The sequence below is a fragment of the Sander vitreus genome, chromosome 16 (genome assembly GCF_031162955.1).
Source record: "Sander vitreus isolate 19-12246 chromosome 16, sanVit1, whole genome shotgun sequence".
Classification (NCBI taxonomy): domain Eukaryota; kingdom Metazoa; phylum Chordata; class Actinopteri; order Perciformes; family Percidae; genus Sander; species Sander vitreus.
The window spans coordinates 8963137-8984454 of NC_135870.1; the positions used below are offsets into that span (position 1 = coordinate 8963137).

The window sequence follows — 21318 nt, forward strand, 5'->3', positions numbered from 1 at the left end:
ATATTCCTCTGGATACTTTCTTTAATTAATTATCTCTGCCTCCTCTCTTCTTCTTTTCTGCTTCCATTCATTTCCTCCCTAATTTTCTCTTTTCTCTCATTCCTCACTCATATCTTCTCTCTGACTGTGCACCTGCCTCTCTTAAACCCCCACCCCCCCGCCGCTACTTACTACTTCCCTCCTCACCCTCTGCTCAATTCCTCTCCCGCTCTGTCGTCTACGCCTCCGTGTTCTCTGCCTTCCTGAAGGGTTGTGTGAGTGTGCATGAACAGGCCCACTGATGAGATCAATTATCTATCAGCAGTCACAAAAGTATTGATTTAATACCCCCAACACAAACACACACACACACACACACACACACACACGTGTCGCTCTCTGCACTGCAGCGCGCCTTTGTCTCATAGGCCTTAGGGAAATCAGAGGCTCTCTAAGAACACTGTGAGCTCGATTGTGTTTGTGAAATGTTCAAATCATGTTCTAAAATGGGAGCTGTGTGTGTGTGTGTGTGTGTGTGTGTGTTTTTTTCTCTCTCCGTCTATAAAGCTTAAAAGCCTCGTCCCGTTACCATGGGGTTACGCATCGTGGAGATGGCTATTATTCTTTTATCATTTGGCTTTTTGTTGTCATTACACATTGCTCTTTCCCTCTCTAACCCAGCGACCTCACACTTCATTCTGTCCCCTTTTCTATATACGTTTGATGCCCCTTCTTTTTTTTTTTCTTCTGCCCTATCACTCTACTTTTGCTCTCCAGCAAAGGTGAGGTGTTTTATAGGTTGTTTGTTAAAGCGGAAAAGCATAACAGGCTGCCCCTTCTCGTCTGTTTCCTCTTCCCCACCTTCCCCGGCCCACTGGGGAATCGTTGGAGTGCAGCTTTTCCTTCTTTGCCATTCTTCTGTTGCATGATTTAAAAGCAGTGGCTGCGTGATGCATGCATGAGTGTGCATATAGACACACACAGACTCCCCAGAGCGCTTAATGGCTCCCTTCTCCTGCTATTTTTCATTCTTTCACCCAAAAACAGCAAGAAAGCCTATTCACACACAGCAGCACAAACACTTACCTACACACATTTCTTTACTCTGTTTTTCACACACATAAACTATGGAGGCGGCGCATTACTCTGTCTGAACACTGCATTGGTTTCCCCTCCATTATCCTGCGATTGGACAGTTAATGTTGCAGGAGACGAGAATAATGCAGGGAGATAGAGGCCTATGGTTTTGACATTTACTTTCCGCACACATGCACAGATCTTGACGGAAAGCTCTTTTCCTCACACATAAACACTGGCATGCATACCACCACACCAGGAAGTGAGCAGAAAATATATTTGTTTTCAGGCCTATTAATATGCGTAGGAAAGGAGAGAAGGCAGTATTTTCCACAGCCTTTCCTCAGACACAGCCAATTATTGCACAGAAACCTCTCTGTCGTTAATCGGAGCTTTACACCTGCAGTAATCATGCTTGGCTGGATTGTATTATCTTGTAGCATACCATGGGAATGAAATGCAGCCAGTGCTTTACTTGTGTGCGTGGGTGAAATCAGTGTCATATTAATGGAAAATGTTTACGATATCAATGTGTTTTTTTGACACGCACACATTTTTGTGATGTGTAAAACATCTTGATAACATTTTTTTTTTAAATGTCTATTTATTGGTATTATAGAGAGCAAACATATTGCATACAAATTCTATAAACTATAACAGAAATAGTTTTACACAAACATTTACATACACAGACACGAACACAATAGGTCCTGTACGATAGATAATCAGATTAGATAATAATCAAAGTACAACGCTGCTCCACATACTTATTGACATCACACCTCAGATAGTTATATCATAGCTAAGAGTTAAGGTAAGAGCCAAGGGGATATTTATTGCCTAGCTTCTACAACAAGGGTCTTTAATGTTTTTTAGGCCAAAGACCCCTTAGCTGAAAAAGAGATGGAGCAGGGACCCCCTACTACATATATTGTATAAAATAGAGTTGCATATTAAACTAAGCCTACAATAACTTAAAGGGTGACCTAAAGCCTTCACACATACCTTTTTATTGTGCATACAATATAATACCATGCTTTTAAAAATAAATGTTGGCATATTCATATATTTATGCATCATATTTTAATGTTAAAATGTGGCACAGTGAATCCTTAAACTGTATCTGTCGATGGCTACCATAGCTAGGCCAGCAAGTCTATCATCAATGTTGTGTACATTAAAAAAGATGTTTCTTTACTAATGATATGTTGGATTCATATTAATGTATATATATATGTTTTACTATCAAACAATAATTTGGTGGCCCCCTTGCAGCAACTCTGAGGACCCCCTGTTGAAGATCTTTGTTCTACAATATCTATGAAGGGTTGCCAAGTCCAAGAAATGTTTCAACGGAACCACGCAATGTATTTTTGAGTTTTTCCATAGGGAAAGAGGGAGGTTGTGCCTGTTTCCAGTTCAATAGAATTAATCTGCGCACTAGAAGGGTTATGAATATTGCTACCGAGAGAAGGGGTCCTGTTAGAGGACTGTCCTCTCCTGGTACGCCGAATACAGCCAACACTGCGTTTAACCTCATGTCCCAGAATATCAGACAACATTTTAAATATTGAGTCCCAGAAACTGGATAACTTTGTAAAATAGCCATGGGCCCTCAACATAGACTGTATATTATAGTATATTATGCAGTCTATTACCCTCAACGAGGAAGGAAATATCCCACACACCGGTCACATAGAGGATTTATATTAGGGTAAATTTTTGATACAGTCTAATGGCATTTTGCTAAAAACCCAGATTTTGTAAAATAACAGTATAATTATATCCTCACAAAAAGATTCCCCTGAGAGATTTTTTCATATATACAGTAATGTGTAATGTACTGTCAGTAATGTACTGTAATTGGAAGGATTAGTTGATCAACGGAGAAGTAACTGGCAACTTTTTTGACAATTAATTAATAGTTGTATATCATATGATTTGCTGCATTTCTTTGTCCTATATGATGGCAAAATACATTTATTTGGGGTTTGAACTGTTGGTCATGTAAAACAAGCAATTTGAAGATGTCACCTTGAGCTTTAGCAAATTGTGATGCCATTATTCAGTACTTTCTTGACAATAGATCAAACGATTAGTCTTGTTAATAATTGGCAGATTAATTGAGGATGGAAATAATTGTTATTTGCAGCGTTACTTTTTTTAGTAAAATAAAATTGATTTCTTTTTTAAACAACATGGACTTGACTTGACTTGGCTGTTCACATATGAAACATTTAAGTGTTAATTATTAAGTTAGTCAGTTACTCAGAGAAAGCCTGGGAGAAGGAAGGAAGGAAGGTCCTTTGTCAGGATATAAACTTTATTAACGTATTCTGCTCCTAAATATATGTTATTTGAAAGTATATAAAGTACTGGTACAGATAGATAGCAGTGTCTTGTAATACCATGTGGGCCAAATGTTTGTATGAAAAACAAACTATTTATGTGCTACAATATGAATGCTTTCAGACCAAACTCCTGTGAAGCTCAAGTTGCAGAATCTCATTTAAGAGCTTTCTAATCCCCCAGCTACAGTACTGCATATCAGATTTAATTTAACATGAACAATAAAGTCAGCGTGACAGTTATTAATGATTTTATTCAGAATGTAAAGCTCTCGCCTTTCATCCTCACTTGCTCACAGGAATGCTTTGAATGGACTTTGACTCTTTCTCTCTCTCTTTCTCTCTCCTTCCACCATAAGTGCTCTCTCATCACTTTCCCTCATTATTGTTCTGTCTGACATGATTTAATGAGCCGCTGAAGTAGGGGACACCACCCACTCTCCAAACTGATAAACACTGCTTAGTTTTTGGACAGGTTGTGTCGGGCATTCATGGTTTTGATCATATTCAGGATATAGCGTTTACATGGAAAATGAGAAAGCGGGTTATTCATATTCCAGTATGCATGATCATTGTTACAGTGTCCAGTTTTCTGATCGTCTGCCTGCAAGCGTGTCTTTGATTCCTGAACATCTCAGCCACTTATTTCTGTGTTGACAGAGCTACCTCAACAGTTGATAGTGAACACAGTTTGTGCTGGATGTACAGTAGCTTCTCCATCTCATCACTGGAAATAGAAAATGAGCCCTAATACAATTTACTGGTCAGTCGGCATTTCTGAAGTCAGACTTTCCTTTTATTTCAGCATGTTTATCATTATTTACATTATAATGTAATATGATAATAATAATAATAATAATGATCATTATTTCCCATCATGTTTTCAGTTTTAATGACAATGTACTAGGTAACTTTATTCGATGATACACCTGCTAGCATGGCAGAGAATGGTCAGAATCCTGAATGAGATGTTTACACGCCACAGTATCTCGGTTTCTATCAGTATGCAGTATGTAGTGCGTAGTAGTATGCATGTGCGCATGTAAACACACTCATTGTTCATGGCTTAAATATTTGTTATGTGACAGTAATACAGAAAAAAATTAAAAGTGGTTTGTTCTCCCTGTGTCCACCATTTCATTTAGAGCCGCATCAATCGACAGAAAAATAATCAGCAACTATTTTGATAAGCAACTAACTATTTATGTAATTTTTCCAACAAAAATGTCAGAAAATTGCTGTTTTCAGCCTTTAAAATATAACGAATTCCTGCTTTTGAAGAATTGGTTGGACAAAACAGACATTTGAAGACGTCACCTAGTACTGAGGAAACTGGCACATTGTACCTCTATTTTCAATTTTTTTTGGACTAAACTATTAATCGAAACAACAGATGCAGATTTGTCGATAATGAAAGTATTCCTAACTTTGCAGTAGTTTCCTTGATTCTGTGTGTTCCTCCTAGAGGTCATTTACACTAAGAGGTACACTTAGCAGCTTTCCATGTTCAGTCTTTCTCTCCGAGGAACTTCCTTTTCACCCTCTTCTTGCTTGGCTCCTCCAGACCATTTCAGGCCATCTGGACCACAGTGTGTGCGCAGGGATACACGGCCAACTCTTTTTAAAACATACAGTATATGTCAGCAGAGCAGAGACCTCTATCGGCGAGGGGAGCAAAAGTAGAGCACGACAGTCAAGGCAGTCAAAGAGCAGAGGGCAAAGACGCAGAGAAGAGAGGCAGGAGAGACAAGGGAGGAGAGACTCTGTTGCCTGGCAACAAAACATCATTCAGTGTGGTGTTGGGGGGGGTAAAAGAGAAAAGGGGATGTGAAGAGCAATAGATTGAAGGGGGGTTTGAAGATGTTCACAAGGGTAAGAAGACTGTGGCAAATCACCCATTACTAGTGTTGAGATATCACATGTAATTAACATTACAGCTTTTACATTACTAAAACAAAGCAGTCATACATCAGTCACACCAAATTCAGATGAAACATGTCAGCATGGGCTCCCTGTTACAGGTCTAAGAACATGTCAACCTTGATCTGACACTGGGAAAGGACTGCAGCTTACCCACACATGCACACACACCCAAGGCTGCAAACACAAAGTCAATGTACCAGCCAAATATAACACATTTCTATATAACAAACCGATCTTCCGCTGTTTGACTCTGCTGCTAAAGTTAGCATACGGAACGCAATCGGATCAAATCACAGAGCAACATACAGAGTGCTGAGGTTAGAAATGTGGCTTGCCATTTACCATCTAGCAAGAAAGCCAGCAAGTGTACAGTGTTCCCCAAAATGTGAAACAATTTCTTCAAATTGCATGTAGATAGATAGATATAGATAGATAGATAGATAGCACTTTATTGTCCGTAGCCACAGAAATTTATCTTGCAGTACAAGCTCCAGCACAACAACCTAAAGACAAAATAGAAAAAACAAATAGGCATCATTAAAAAAAAAAAAAAACATAAATAGATAATTAATTAATATGAGGGAGGCCCTGTCCTATAAGAGTGGTCTTAAATAGCCATAAATATATAGATGAAAGTGGGGGGGAACTATCACTTCTTTGCCCTCCTGTGTTGATTCAGCAGAGATATTGACAGAATATCTTACAGAGGATACATTCTGTTCTCACTCTTCCACTATCATTACCTGTCCCATTTCGCTCTCATAATGTCTCCTCCCCAATGCTGTTGTCGAGAGAGGTGAGTCAGCAAGAGACAGATAATTGGGGAGATAAGTAGAGAGTGGCAGATGCGAGAAAAAGAAGAAAAGAAATGCAGCATAAAAACATTTTTTTTACAGTGAAGAGAGTCGGAGGAATCATGGCAATGGCTTGAGTAGTTATTGATGATTAAAGAAGTGTGGAGACGATAATCTACAGGGGAAGACTGCTGAGGACAGATATGTTTGTAGGACTCGTGCTGCTGTTGTCACATGGAGGTGATGCGTCTGCCTTTGGTTCCTCTTTTTTGTCCGTGATGATAGCCAGCTCTAATGTATTTATGACCTGCTTCTTACTGTCTGCCACAAGTCATGGTTTGTCACATGTCTAATTTTAAGCATGTCTCCCTCTCTTTCTGTCTCTCTGTCTCCCTCTCAGCTAATTTCCAGTGACGCAGATGGGGCCATTCAGAGGGCAGGACGCTTCAGGGTGGAGAATGGCTCTTCAGATGAGGTCCATACAACATACATCAGCCCTACGTGTATCTTGCTTTCACTAACCTCAGCAAATAATGAAATGATGGTCATTAGAGGCCATAGACTTCTTGTCCTGAATTCCCTAACAATGATGATGGTCAGACATCTATAGATGAAGACAAATTATTATTAAATGATACGTCGCTAATTTACAGTAACTTAAAGGAATAGTTTGACATGAGGGATATATTTTCTTTCTTGCTGAGAGTTGGATAGACTATCCATATTAATCTCATGTCTGTACCTAATGCCAGGAGATGATTAGCTTAGTTAGCATAGCTAGCCTGGCTCTGTCCAAAAGTCTGCCTGCCAGCCCCTCTAAAGCTCACTCATTACCACTTTATCTCGTTTGTTTATTCTGTACAAATAAAATGAACTTTATTGTTTTATGGGGAGTTACGTGCTGGAACTATTACTCTCATGGAGCCATTGATCTGCTATATACATTTGCCTTTGTTTTTTTCCTGACTTTTCTCCCATTGTTGCTTTTTAATAGTTAAATGCAGGATAGTTTACTTTTTCTGTCTTCAGTTAACTAACATCACGCTTAACAACCTTAATTATACTCAGTACAGTTTTAATCATTCCCAGCATTTGCTGCAACATGATCTTTGTTGTTCTATGTCAGTTTAAAAAAACACAGCTACAGAGTATGTCTATTATGGTCCCCTGTTCTAATGTGATTCACACCCTTGCTTTTGTCTCACCTCTTGGTATGGATTATTTCCATCATGACAAAAACAATAACAGCAAAATGACTGACAGTAGCTCACTGTGTGTGTGATTTCCTGACCAGAGTATTTTAATCGGTACTGCTGCATTGTGCAACTGTTTTTTTCCAAAGGGAAGACTGCTGTGACTCAAGCTGTGTGTGTGTGTGTGTGTGTGTGTGTGTGTGTGTGTGTGTGTGTGTGTGTGTGTGTGTGTGTGTGTGTGTGTGTGTGTGTGTGTGTGTGTGTGTGTGTGTGTTACAAACAGGCTTTGGACTACACGCCAGGAACCTGGAGGAGAACTGATGTCCATCTGGAGAATCCAGAGTACCACACCAGATGGTTCTTTAAATACTTCCTGGGAAAAGGTCAGCGTTGCTCTGTTGTGCTCTGTTTAAAAAAAAAAAAAAAAAAAAAAAAAAAAAACACTCTCAAACACACACACACGGTGTAAGTGTGAGATAATGAGAGAAATACAGTGTGAGGGAGAGCCTTTGAGCAGCAGAAATAAAACATCCTCTGTTTCTTCCCTGGTCCACAGGACGCTTCTTATCTTATGAAGTCAGCCTTGTCCTCACGCTGCACCGCTCTTCATTCAAGGCCAAAACTTGTTAGCATCCAGCCATATCCCCACTGAGAGTCTAATCCCATACACCGACCAGGGAGGAAGCCCATTGAGGACACACAGCCTCACCACCACTAGACAGAGCTTGCCTCCAACAGATAATGCAATTAAGATTGGACTGCCAGCTTCTGAAATGAGCCCAAGCTAGCAGGAACCATTCACAAGAGCAGCCTCTGCTATTGTTGAAAAAAACCAAACATTAGAAGCGGTCACCTGCTCCTCCACCTTTCTGACCCTCATCATCTCTCCATCCTCATTAATACCCCGCCTGTTCTCAGGCTCGCAGTGGAGGCGGCACAGAAAGTTGTGCAACAAAAGATCATTGTCTGGGTTTCTTTACCGTGACTCGAATTAGGAGGAATGCCTTCAGCTTAAAAGGAAAGAGCCCGAGAAGTATGGAGATAATTGTGAAAGAACGTTGGACAGCAAGATCAATGCCTTTTCTTCTGTAGCCAGGGTCTAATCATGGTACGGCATGGGCAGTTTAAAATGAGCCATGTCTCCAGAAAGTTGGCTCGACCTGTTTGGACTGCAGCTGAGCCATCTGTGTCTCACAGTCTGAGCAGAGCTGACTACATCATACAACACAACGCATTATGAACTATAAGCCAATTATATTAACACATCCACTTCCTGTCTAATGAAGCATCCAATACAAAGACTTGAATTCTTTAATTTCTCGATGATTAGGTGAAGAAAAGCAAAACAGTTTGACCTCGTTAGTTTCCCCGTTGTCTTGCATCAGGTATGAAGACTCCTGATTGATTGCAATGTGCTTTCTTCTCACACGGAGAGAGCTCAAGCTGTCTAAATTAATAAGTATATCATTGCAATCTAACCTTGCAATGTCATCGCTCACCTGAAGCATAACAATATGGTTAATGGAGAATAAAGAGAGAGAAAAACCAAATAGAGGAAGAAAATGAAATTATGGATAAAAAGAGACATGACATAAGAGGAAAAGAAAGCATCAGAGGAGGACAAAGAAAGGGACAGCAATGCAAGCAGAGCTCCTGTGTCTAATTAGGTTTGGAGGTCTGTTGAGCATTGTTTCTGAAGATGTTACCCTGTCAACCGAAGAAGCAGAGGTATTAATGTGTGACTCTGCTGTTGAGATCTTTGTCTGTGCCCATGTCACGCACAGAGAGAACTGGGAATGGGGGGGGGGGGGGGGTAATGAATGGGAGTCAGAAAAAACTAAAGAATAGGTAGAGAGGAGAACAAAAAGGCCAAGAACCACACCAAGGGGATAAAAGGGGGCGATGAATACCTACACGTTTTTGGTGGCACAGAATAAGAGATAAAGTATTCTATCTAAATAAGTCAAATTAAAACATCAGTCCTCAGATCATTCTTTGTGTGAGTATGTATGATTGTATCTGTATTATTATCTCTCTCTCCCTCAGTCCACCAGAACTACGTGGGTACAGATGCAGAGAAGAACCCCTTCTACCTGTCAGTCGTCCTCTCAGACCAGAACAACCAGCGGGTTCCTCAGTACAGAGCCATCCTCTGGAGAAAGACGGTGAGTTCACCATTTGCACACCGGGTGGAACAAGTCACGCAATTAAAAGTCGCTATACCACAGTGTAAAAAATACTCCATAACAAGTAAAATAGGTTTTTGACATCTAGTAACGCTATGAAGCAGTTTTTTTTTATTAGTGGGTCCTGGTTTTATTTATCTTAGGACACATGACAGAGAAAAAGAATGCTGGCTAGTAAACATGGATGTAAACAATGCAGGATTTAGAATCGGCTTTGCAACTGTTTTATGAGGAAGGAAACGCATTCAACAAATTTGTCAAACCTAAAGGATACACAAAATGCATTTTATGAACGTTAACATATCTGTTGTTTGCTCACAAGAAAACGCCACAGGGCACCTTTAACCCTTTTGTTCGACCCTGAACTTGTCCTTCAGGGTAAAAAATAGAATGTTTGGTGCTTCTTAAAAACATGTTTGCCACTTATTTCAACATTGTTTTTTATGCATGGTCAATAATCCTAATTTAAATGACATTGTACCTAATATTTGAGTTAAACCAAAGCAGATATTATGAATTATTTTGACTATTAGTTAAGCTCAGAGGATGTTGAGCAGATCACAGACTGGCTTATGTCAAAGTTTAGTCAGAATATTGTTTTTGAAACCATTAAAACATTTTTTCAAATGATATAAATTTGAAAAAAAAGCACCCAAAATGCAATGAAAGCAATCATTAATTTTACCTGTGAAGAATGTTGCACGGGTCCCATACAATGTGCATGTCAAATTTGACCCGAGAACAACACAAGGGTTGAATACAAGTACAGAAGTATTATCAGCAAAATGTGTTTTAAACTATCAAGTAGTGGATTTGCAGCAGAATTGCTGCTGTGACTGTGTACATAATTATTATACTGTTAATTTGGATGCATCAGTACGGAGCCCCTAAGGGGACATGAGCGGAAAAAAAACCTAAAGTTTAGTTTCATGTGCTCACATGAAAGTTTCGTGTGAGCACGCAGAACTTTTGTGTGAGCACATTGAAGCCGTATATTGACGTAGCCTGGGTCATGACAGTGACAGCTAGAGAAATGACTACAGTACAGGAGTTACTTGCACTACATTTTAATCTAGGTCTTCATTATAAGGACATTGCTGCTTTGCTTGCAAGTCGTCACCATTATATTGTTTCACTACGACATTTAAAACGGATTTTAAAGTATTTAAATTAAAGTATCCGGAGCAAGGGATACAGCGATTTGGATCGGGCAATTACTTTTATTTATGAACAGTTACAAACATCTGGCCAACTCCACGGATATAGGTGGATGTACACAAAATGCAAAGGAGAATGGATCAAACATAAGGAAAGAGGATGTTCGATTAATTCTACGAGAAAAGGGGTGTTGAACGGGACATTCTAAAACGCTTAACGTGAAAAAGCTTAAGTAAGAGATAATCACCTCAAGGAGAGGGCAATAAACAGTTTGATATGCCCGGCTTGTGGACGGCTTGTCGAGGGCGGTAACCTTCCACAAGCCGGGCATATCAAACTGTTTATTGCCCAGCCTTGAGGTGATTATCCCGTTTATTCTACTTCTTGCTTTCCAACATAATAAAACAATTCAAATATTTTAATAATTATGCTTTTTCTTATTCGTATTGCATGCTTATTAAATGTATACTCTGTTTGAGTTAATCTCCTTCAAAAAGTAGTCCCCTTTAGAACTACTGTGAATAACGTTAGCTCAGCTGTAGCTAATTAGTTTCTATAGCAACCACACAAGGTTCTTCGGCGCTGCAGGTATCCGGGTCAGTTGTCACTGTCAGTCTATCCTTCTGGTGGCTCTTCCACTCGGTGAAAACCTTGATAGCAAAGGCAGTTGCCTTTTTCGTGTTTGATTCAAGGGCCCCGTCTTCAATTGTACGCAGCTCCTCATCTGTCAGATCTCGGAAACGGGGACCCTGGGCCTTGTCTTTTTCTTTTGTCATTCCGTCGTCCTCGTCGCTCGTTAACCAGTCCTCAAATGTCTTCCCTACTCCAAATATATTAAAATTGACAATGAATTTGTCCATTTTTAAAACACTGTAATGTTTAAAACTACGGCGAATAACGTTAGCTCAACTGTAGCTAACGTTAATTAGTTTCTATAGCAACCACACGAGGCTGCATCTGATCACTAACGGTAGTTTAATAACGTAGTTGCTACATTGTATCTCGATTGCGAAACTATGTATCGACTGACCCTCAGATAGATTTCCGACACATTTTAGAAACTTTTTTAAACAAGGTTTATTTTTATTATTTATAATTTATTATTTATTACATTAAGCGTTTCTGCTTCACATTTTCAGCAGGACAGCGGAGCGGGTGTGGGTTGACTAACCATGGTTCTCATGGGCTTTATAAGTTTTAGAATGTCCCTGTTGAACTCAGAGTGAGGAGAGATGGGGGGGCATGAATTTCAAAACTCCGCACCAAAATTATTTATTATTTTTATTCAGGAATTCAACTGTTATGTAAACCCGAAAATACAAATAAAAAATCATTAAAATCATGAACTCAAGTGTCATTATGAAACACAAAACAAACACGAAGTCTGTACAGTAGCTGTTAGTTATATGTAGTTTGCTGCTAGCATGCAGCCTGATGTCTGACTCCCCCCCCGTGCATTGCAAAACGCTTTGTTTGCATCATGTAAATAAAACTGCAGTAATCCAGGAGTATTTCCCTACACAGTCCTCCTGGTACTTGCAGAGACGTTTTTGCTTTTTAGCTACGTGTTCATCGGGTCCCGGGACACCAGCCTCAGCCTCCATTTCAACATGAATGAATGAAAAATAGCAATGCGTGTTATCAAAATTCGCGACTAATGTTCTATCAGACCATAACTACTCAAGAGTCTGCTCTTAAGACTTTGCTCTAATTTTCGGGACAATTGGGGCAGAATTCGGGATCTGGGACAACTGCTTGGATTTCGGGACGTCTGGTCACCCTAGTAGACTCTTATGACAAATTGAAGCCTTTTGGCATCTATATAAACTCATCTTTAGCTGCCATCCTTTCTAACCGGAGTTCTTTGCTGCAGTGCTGCTGACTGTGGAACATGAGATTATTATTGAGGTATAAAAAAAGGAAAAGTTCTACTACACAAAGTTATATTCATTTTTGCACTTTTCGCCAATATTTTTTTTTTAATGAAATGATGGATAGTTTTACCTCTTTGGGCCTTGAAAAGTCATCTACTGTAAATGCAACCATCTGAGAAGCTGATGGGGGAAATCTTGTTGGAGTAAAATGTACAATATTTCCTCTGAAATGTAGTTGAGTAGCGGTATAAAGTTGCATAAAATGGAAATATTCAAGTAAAGTATAAGCACAGTAAGGCACAAAATGGCATGTTGAGGGACTATGTTACTCCAGTTTTGTGTGTATGTATGTGAGATTCTTGTTCATTATTGTGTGTTTGTAGTGTGGTGACTCAGCTTCATGACCAAGATAGCTTGGATTTAATTTGTTCCAGCCTCATCTGGAACCTGATTAGGTGCACCTCCGCTGCCTGATCACATTGATTTGTCTTCTGTCAGACTCTAACTGGTACAGGATGTTGTTGTTGTTGTTGTTTAACAGAACAACTTTGTTTGGCTTGAACTGCTCTGGTTTAATTTGGTTATATGTATTTTTTCTATGACTGATTGGAAAATATGTTTATGTGGTCTGTGAATTTCTTTTGGCTAATACTGAGTTTGCTGGATTTTCTTTTATAACAGAGCAACAGGTTAGAGCAAGTGACTCCTCAGAGAAAAGAGTTTGTAATCCCTGATCTGTGTCATTCTTGTTTGCTCAGGGCACTCTGAAGATCAGCCTCCCCTACAGCCCGACTAAAACACTATCAGTCAAGTCCATCCTAAGGTGAGAAGTGCAGCCTGAGGCTCTGCAGACGGCACAGTTCATTCACTCTTTACAATACTTGAAAATTAAATATTTTTGGTTATCACATGCTGCTGCTGAGACATGAAGACTTGCATACGGATGTGACTGACAGCTACCCTGGAAATCCAGAGTTCTCGCAAAAGCACAATTTGAATTTGCTCAGCGAGTCACTCTGGCATTCAGTAATAATGCTCATTAACTATGCCCTTGTAGCCGAGGTGCACCAATCACATCGGTGTATCTGATATAGGCGGGCCAGAGGCGAGGTTAACAGATGACGACAGTTTAATCTACCAGTTAGCTCTGCTGGTAGCTAAGCGTATGGGGCTCTGGATACGTCACCCCGTGTATTGTTGTGATTGGTTGTAGTGTTATCCAATTGCGTGCAGTGAGATTTTCAAATGCATGCTTGGTGCCGCCCCTCGAGTTGGGCCATTTTCATTACTCAATGCCAGACCCTTAATCTTTCGGATTTGGGTCTGGATTTCCAGGCTAACTGACAGCAAATCAAAGCCTCAAATTTTCCCAATTAGCATAAAAGTGGCATTTTATTTACGTTATGTCCAACGCACACAAATACACACACAAGTATACTGATAGTATGTTCCACAGTGTTTACTGTTGTGTAGATGCAAGCATATTTGCCACCAAGCTGCTTGTGTGTATGCTATTTTAACAACATATGATCATACCTACATGGAGATATTAAAGTAATTATATTGTTTTAAGTCTATAGTGGGGTATGATAATATTCTAGTCGAATAAGATACAGGCAAAACTCCCAAATCCTCCAACAGCTTTTACAAGGCCTTTATCAAATAGTGTAGGTATGATGAATTTATCATTTGAATCAGGCAGACATTTTCAGTGTAGTTGTGAAGAACTGAAATGTTATTTGGTTTTGTCGGCCATCAGTTAAGGGCTGCAATTAGCGATTATTTTCATTATCATTTTGTTTATAAAATGTTGCCATTATCATTTTCCAGAGCACAAGGGGACATATTTATGTTGCTTGTTTTGTCTGATCAAGAGTTCAAAACGATATTCAGTTAACTATAATATATGACAAAAAAGCAGCACATCCTCATATTTAAGAAGCTGAAAGCAGAGAATGTTTAGCTATCCTAATTTTACTGTTTTATCAGCTCAATCATTTAAAAGTAGCCCAATCGCTCGAAAAAATACCCAATCTGACAACACATATCTTTAACATAATGTTTCCAGTAGCAGATTTCGTAACCGACAGGTAACAGGATATAACAAGATGCATGAAACAGGAGATTATAAATTCCTCAGGCTGAGCGGCATCACCGCTTAAACTCCAAATGAGGACAAATGGTACATGCAGGAGGAGAAATCCCCTGTATCAAGTCTCGCTCATTTTTCTGTGTAACCCCTTTGGGCCATTTGTCTTTCATCAATACTATAGTACCCCTTTTTATTTTATTTTTATTACTACTTCCTCCACTAGTGGGCGGCTGAGGCTCAGGTGGTAGAGCGGTCGCCTACCAATCGGAAGTTGGTGGTTTGATCACTGGCCCTGCAGTCCCATGTCAAAGTGTCCTTGGGCAAGACGTTGAATCCCGAATTGCTACCCAATGCTGCACCATCGGTGTGTGAGAGTGTAAATGTTCATCTGATGAGCAGGTCGCACCTTGTACGGCAGCCTTGGCCACAGCGTATGAATGTGTGTGAATGGTGAATGGTTCCTATACTCTGTAAAAGTGCTATAAGTAGTCGTTAATACTAGAAAAGCGCTATATACAGTGGTGCTCATAAGTTTATGAACCCATGCTGAAGTTGACTAAAAAGAGGAATAAAAAAATCATCTTTTGGAAATTGATCTTAATGCCTTAATTAAAAAAAAATAGGAAATATCCAACCTTTAAGGACACCAATTTTCTTTGTGAATGAATAATGTATCGTAAATAAATAAATAGTCTTCCTTAAAATACAGGGGGCATAAGTAAGTACACCCCTATGTTAAATTCCCATAGAGGCAGGCAGATTTGTGTTTTTAAAGGCCAGTTATTTCATGGATCCAGGATACTATGCATCCTGATAAAGTTCCCTTGGCCTTTGGAATTAAAATAGCTCCACATCATCACATCCCCTTCACCATACCTAGAGACTGGCATGGTTTTATTTCAGTTAGCCTAATAGCTGGTTTGATTTGCATTGAGAGATGATTTTATGGAAAGTACCCCATGCCAATCTCTAGGTATGGTGAAGGGTATGTGATGATGTGGGGCTATTTTAATTCCAAAGGCTGATTTTTTTTTATTCCTCTTTTTAGTTAACGTTAGCATGGGTTCATAAACTTATGAGCACCACTGTAAATACGGTCCATTTACATTTACATTAACTCCTCATGTTCTTCCTCCTCCCTCCCTTACTCCCAGTGCAATGAACATGGACAGGTTTGAGAAAGGCCCCAGGGAGATCCTCAACGCAGAGATTCAGAAGGTGAGATTTAGAGCATCGGCCAACTCTTAGTTAAATGTAGTACCCGTCCATTTCATGCCAGGCATGATCAGTAGCATCTAAACTGTATAATATCCTCAGGCTGGACACTGTGAATAATAATTGTTGTGTCCTCTTTCCTCAGGATCTGCTGGTGTTGGAGGAACAGGAGGTATGGGATTATACTGCTCTCACAATACAGTTTAGCTTATTCATTAACTGGTTATGGTAGAGATCATTTCTTTTCAAGGATAAAGACTGCAGTACTTATTTTATGTCCTTTCCAGTAACCTTCACATACTGTACCTACATATAACAGATATCCAAATGTTTGATTCTTTATTGACTCTTTATCTGGTAAAAGTCTCTGCCATACTTGCAGCTTGCAGGAAAAAAATATTAAATATATCTCCATCTACAGTTGTACTTTATTCATTTTTGTATTTGTCTCATGTTATTGTACAATAAAAGCATGCTATTAATGCTGTCTTTATGTTGGGTAAATACTCCCTCTGTATATCTTATTTTTCCATAAAGACTGATAATTAGCAGTTTAAATACTGTTTTATGTATCTTTTGCATTATATTTCTGACAATAGCAACACTGTATGTCAATAGACAATAATATTAAATGCATGAAATGTAAATTATTTCATAATTGTAACCCAGCTATAATTTTGTAGGGTTCTGTCAACTTTAAATTTGGCGTCCTGTTTGCCAAAGATGGACAGCTCACAGATGACGAGATGTTTAGCAATGGTAAATCTCTCTAACTTTTTTCAGTGTTCAAAACTATTAAAGGGATGGTTTGACATTTTGCGAAAAGCGCTGTGTTGCCAAGAGTTAGATGAGAAGATCAATACCATTTTCATATCTGTCCGTTTAATATGAAGCTGGAGGCAGCAGCCGGTTAGTTTAGTTGAGCATAAAGACTGCAAACGGGGAAACAACTACAGTAGCCTGGATCTGAACACAACTAAATCCGCCAACCATCACCTCTAAGGCTCACTAATTAACATGTTCTATCTCATTTTAATAGTGTGGCACGCATCTTCCCCTGCTTGTTGTTTTTACATGTTTTTCGTACAGATTGAACAAACAAGATATAACATGTTAATTAGTGATCTTTAGAGGAGAGTGGCATCAATCTTCTCATCTAAGTCATGGATGGAAAGCATATAAGGGTATTTTGCAATATGTCAAGCTATCCCTGTATCAAAACAAAATGTACTGCACTAGAAGATTTCTGCTAAGTCAAAAGTCCTGTGTTTGTTGGTTTCAGAGATGGGAAGTGAGAGCTTCGATAAGTTTCTCAATCTTCTGGGTGATTCCATTACACTGCAGGGATGGGCAGGTTACCGCGGAGGGCTAGACACCAAGAGTAAGAGATCTGCTGAATGACGTATTAGCATCATTTTAAAGTAAAAGGCCTTTGAATATGCCAATTACCTTTTGTATTTCTCTTTTCACCTGCAGATGACACTACAGGGATAAAGTCCATCTACACAGTGTATCAGGGCCATGAGCTCATGTTCCATGTGTCCACCATGTTACCCTACTCTAAAGAGAATAAGCAGCAGGTGGGTGTCTGCATATGTTTTTGTCGTGTTATACAGTTTTCATTTTTAGCCACCCTAGGGAAGTGGCAATGTCGGTCCACCACTATGGCCCAGAATGGAATATCTCAATTACTGGATGGATGAAATTTGGCTCAGCGATTCAGGATCCCCAAAGGATGAATCCTATAGACCTTTTCCTCTAGCTCCACCATGAGGTTAACATTTGTTGTTTTGAGTAAATGGCTAAACACCTTTCAGATTGATTGCCATTACGTTTGGTTCAGACATTCATGTTCCCCTGAAGATGACTTTTTATAACTTAAAATCTTAATTTCACTTCTGTTTCACCACCAACTCTGCCCAAAGATCAGACCCCTTTGGTTGTGCTATATAAAAGAAATTGCAGAAACTTTAATTGCATAGCAGTCACAGGTCTTTATCTCTCTGTCATTTAGCAGAGAAAAGCCTCTACTTTAACAGCACTCTGATAGGAAGCCAGTACAATGGCAGCCAACTTGGCTAACTGTTCTCAATATAGGAAGGAAAGGAGAAGAAAGGACGTTATTGCTTTACTGTAGAGCTCCATTCGGTAATGCCAGTATTAGTGCGTATGATTTAAAAGGGCCGCTGCTTGGCAGATCTGAAACGTAATTGGATTTCTTCTTAAGATAAAAAAATAAATAAAAAAAAGACATTCATGGCGGTCAAAAATAAGGAAAAGTCTGTGCTCGTACTGCATGTGAGCGTGGCTGCTCATCTGTTGCTTGTCTCCCATCCACCTGAGAGGCAAAAACTGAGATATGATTGTATTTCACACCTGGGCTCAGAGTCACTCTGCAGTGTATAGTCAGTTCAGTTTAACTGGTGAAGTTGTACTGTAGTGTTCATTTCACTCCAAAGGTGTTGGCTATAAAGAAAAGCACCTGTTAAAGTTCCTTTTCAGAACTGTTAACTTATGTAATTTATTACAATAACTCACTCAAGAATATTACGGCAGTTGGATTGTTGATTGCAATATTTTAAGAGTCAAATGTAGTTATTATCGCAATACTATATTGCATTTTCCGTAGGTTTGTGTTGGTGTTGTGTGTGAGCAAATATAGATGAATATGTGTATATATGTAGTATGTGTGCCTATGTATGTACTGTATGTATGTATGTACTGTTGTCTGGATTTTATCTTGGGGCAGGGGGGTATTGTACTTACATTTATCAGGTGCACAGAAACACTACTCCAAATGAATGCTAATTGTGTGTCTGCTGGATGTGTAAAAGGCAATTGTGTGCTAAGTTACAGTTTGCTGCTCTGCCCCTAAGTGACCATAAAATCAATTAATCCCGGTTTAAAGACAGTTCCTGTCTTGCGCGCATTAATCAGAGAGTACTGAGGTTAAGTTGCAGTTTTTTCCTCATCTTGTGTCCCTTTGTTATGTCCTCTCGGGCAGGTGGAGAGAAAGAGACACATTGGAAATGACATTGTTACCATAGTATTCCAGGAAGGGGATGACGCATCGTCGTCCTTCAAACCGTCTATGATCCGATCGCACTTCACCCGTATCCTTCACACGGACAATGATTGTCAGAGAAATGAAGTGGTAATCAGCAACATGTTTAGCAAAGCTTCTGCTATTGAACAGATACAAAATCAGCCCTGTAACACTGAAGATACTTGTATTGCTATTGTGTCTCCTATATAATCAGCATTTCCTTCACTTCACCTGCAGATATTTTTGCATTAGTTAGGTATAATAGCCAGAATGACAGTTACAGGTGAGTACTTAGGTTAATGCTGTTGTGTATGGTGTTCAATCCAGATGCTGTAACAACAGTTTTTGAATTTCTCTACTGAAAAGTTCTGGCTACTCGGTCCTCTTGATTGTTTCTGTGATTAAAAAGAGTATTTGACTTTACTTTGCCATACTGTGTGACATGCTCTACATCCGTTGAAAGTGTAAGAGAGATGTTATATATCTTCTCTTTGTCACAGGTTGAAGATATTCTCAGAGGAGAGTGTTCCACTGTTTGGACCCCCTCTCCCATCTCCGCCTGTATTTACTGATCACCAAGAATTCAGGGACTTTTTATTAGTCAAATGTAAGTAAATAAAACAAAGAAAAATTGAACATGGCCAATACATGCACTATCCCGGTTTATTTTTTTCCTAATGTGATCTTGCTTCATCTCCTGCAGTAATCAATGGAGAGAAAGCCACACTGGAGACGCCAACGTTTGCCCAAAAGCGTCAGCGGACCCTTGACATGTTGATCCGCTCGCTGTACCAGGACCTCATGCCTGACCTGCACAAGGTACTGCACAGCTGCACTGCTGATTACCAGTCTAGTGTCTTGTTCATTCTTGGATCGACATACTTTTTTTGTCCATCCAAGTTGTCTCCTCCTTGTCACTTCAGTCACTGGCAGTGACTGTAGCCACTCCTGAGTTGTGTTCTTCTGTTTTCCACTGCAGCCCTCAGTCTGCCGCCGCATACTGCACCACACCGACTGGATATTACTGCAATGCTGACTTTCTCAGCAGGGCTCTCTCTACTCACATCACTTTTGTTCTTATTTCTCTTGTTTTCTTCTCCCCTCCGTTCACTGTTGCTCCTAACACTACTTAGTTCTCACTGTGTTAATACTGCCGCTGTTCTCACCCCCTGCCAGGGTCAGTCTCTAAGACCCTTTTCTGCTTTCTTTTTCCCTCTCTGTGTTTCTGTGCACGTTGGTGTTCCACGTTTAGGTTCCTTTTTCTCCTCAGAACATGTTAAATCGGCGGTCCTTCAGCGACGTGCTACCCGAGTCTCCAAAGTCGGCACGCAAGAAGGAGGAGGCACGGCAGGCTGAATTTGTCAGAATAGGGCAGGTAAGGAAGATGAAAAAAACACAAACACACACACACACACACACACACACACACACACACACACACATACATACATACATACATACACACACAAACCAACAGTATTACCAACCAACCAGAGCAGTAAGACACTGCAGTAAGAAGGCAGAAACACATAGAAACCAAGATACACAAACACAAGAAACCTAAACACACATACACATATAAGCACAAAAAACACTGAACTTTGTTATCATTGAACATACAGTAATATCAGCACTTATTCAACTAGTTGGTCAATATACATTTTTTTATATACACTTTTCATAGTTGCCTCAATTTTAAAATGTTTTAACAGAAGAAATCATGTCACTTTTATATACTATATATTCCATTATTGTAACATTTAACATTAAATTCAGGATAGGTTCGGTGTTGGGGGACAAAATCATCAGTCCGTGTTTTGTGCAGAAATGCATTGTAAGGTTTATACAGTACACAGCTTTATCAGTCTATAATCAAATCAAGTGGGTATTTTCCAAATGTAGTCTTTTTAGTGAACCTTATAGACACTTATTTGCCAGCGCCAGTGCATTTTTACATTTTCACACAATGATGAGCCAAATAGAGAAACTGTGACTGTAGCAGTGCTGCAGACATCTCTATCATATGTGAGGAAGATGTGGAAGATGACTCTTTATACTAGGATACAGTCATTTAAGAGCTGTAATTCCAGACGAACAGCTAAGTGAACTGGACACCTCCTTTCAGGAAGATCAAGATGAAATAATATACTGTAGGAACACTGGGCTGATGTAATCACCATTACACATCTGTTCTGGGTGCTGATGTAACTATCATTATACAGGAACAAAGTCTGAAAACAAAAAAAGATAAGTGTGTAGAGAACTGTCCGTGGTGCTAAATCTAGATGACCGCTAGCTTTATGGAAATAATTTGTTTCAGGTTGTTTGTGGGATATTAGATATTCTTTGGACAAATGTGTGGCCTGTTGTGAACTGAAGCCTGTTGTGCTAAAACTCAAGAAGGCCTGGTTTATAGGTCTCCATCTACATTGA

General features: G+C 39.5%; 1 protein-coding gene across 5 annotated transcripts in view; it reads left to right on the forward strand.

The window, feature by feature from the left end:
- The window catches only part of garnl3 (GTPase activating Rap/RanGAP domain like 3), an 83290-nt gene that overhangs the window by 43057 nt on the left and 18915 nt on the right, over positions 1–21318 (forward strand). For all 5 annotated transcript variants that reach the window (XM_078271090.1, XM_078271094.1, XM_078271091.1 and 2 more), the window contains exons 3-16: positions 6522–6596; positions 7598–7697; positions 9361–9479; positions 13291–13355; positions 15779–15842; positions 15985–16011; positions 16523–16598; positions 17122–17220; positions 17316–17419; positions 18844–18952; positions 19123–19168; positions 19386–19492; positions 19589–19704; positions 20156–20260. In XM_078271090.1, coding sequence (XP_078127216.1) covers positions 6522–6596; positions 7598–7697; positions 9361–9479; positions 13291–13355; positions 15779–15842; positions 15985–16011; positions 16523–16598; positions 17122–17220; positions 17316–17419; positions 18844–18952; positions 19123–19168; positions 19386–19492; positions 19589–19704; positions 20156–20260 — 1212 coding nt within the window. The remainder of the gene's footprint in view (positions 1–6521; positions 6597–7597; positions 7698–9360; positions 9480–13290; positions 13356–15778; positions 15843–15984; positions 16012–16522; positions 16599–17121; positions 17221–17315; positions 17420–18843; positions 18953–19122; positions 19169–19385; positions 19493–19588; positions 19705–20155; positions 20261–21318) is intronic.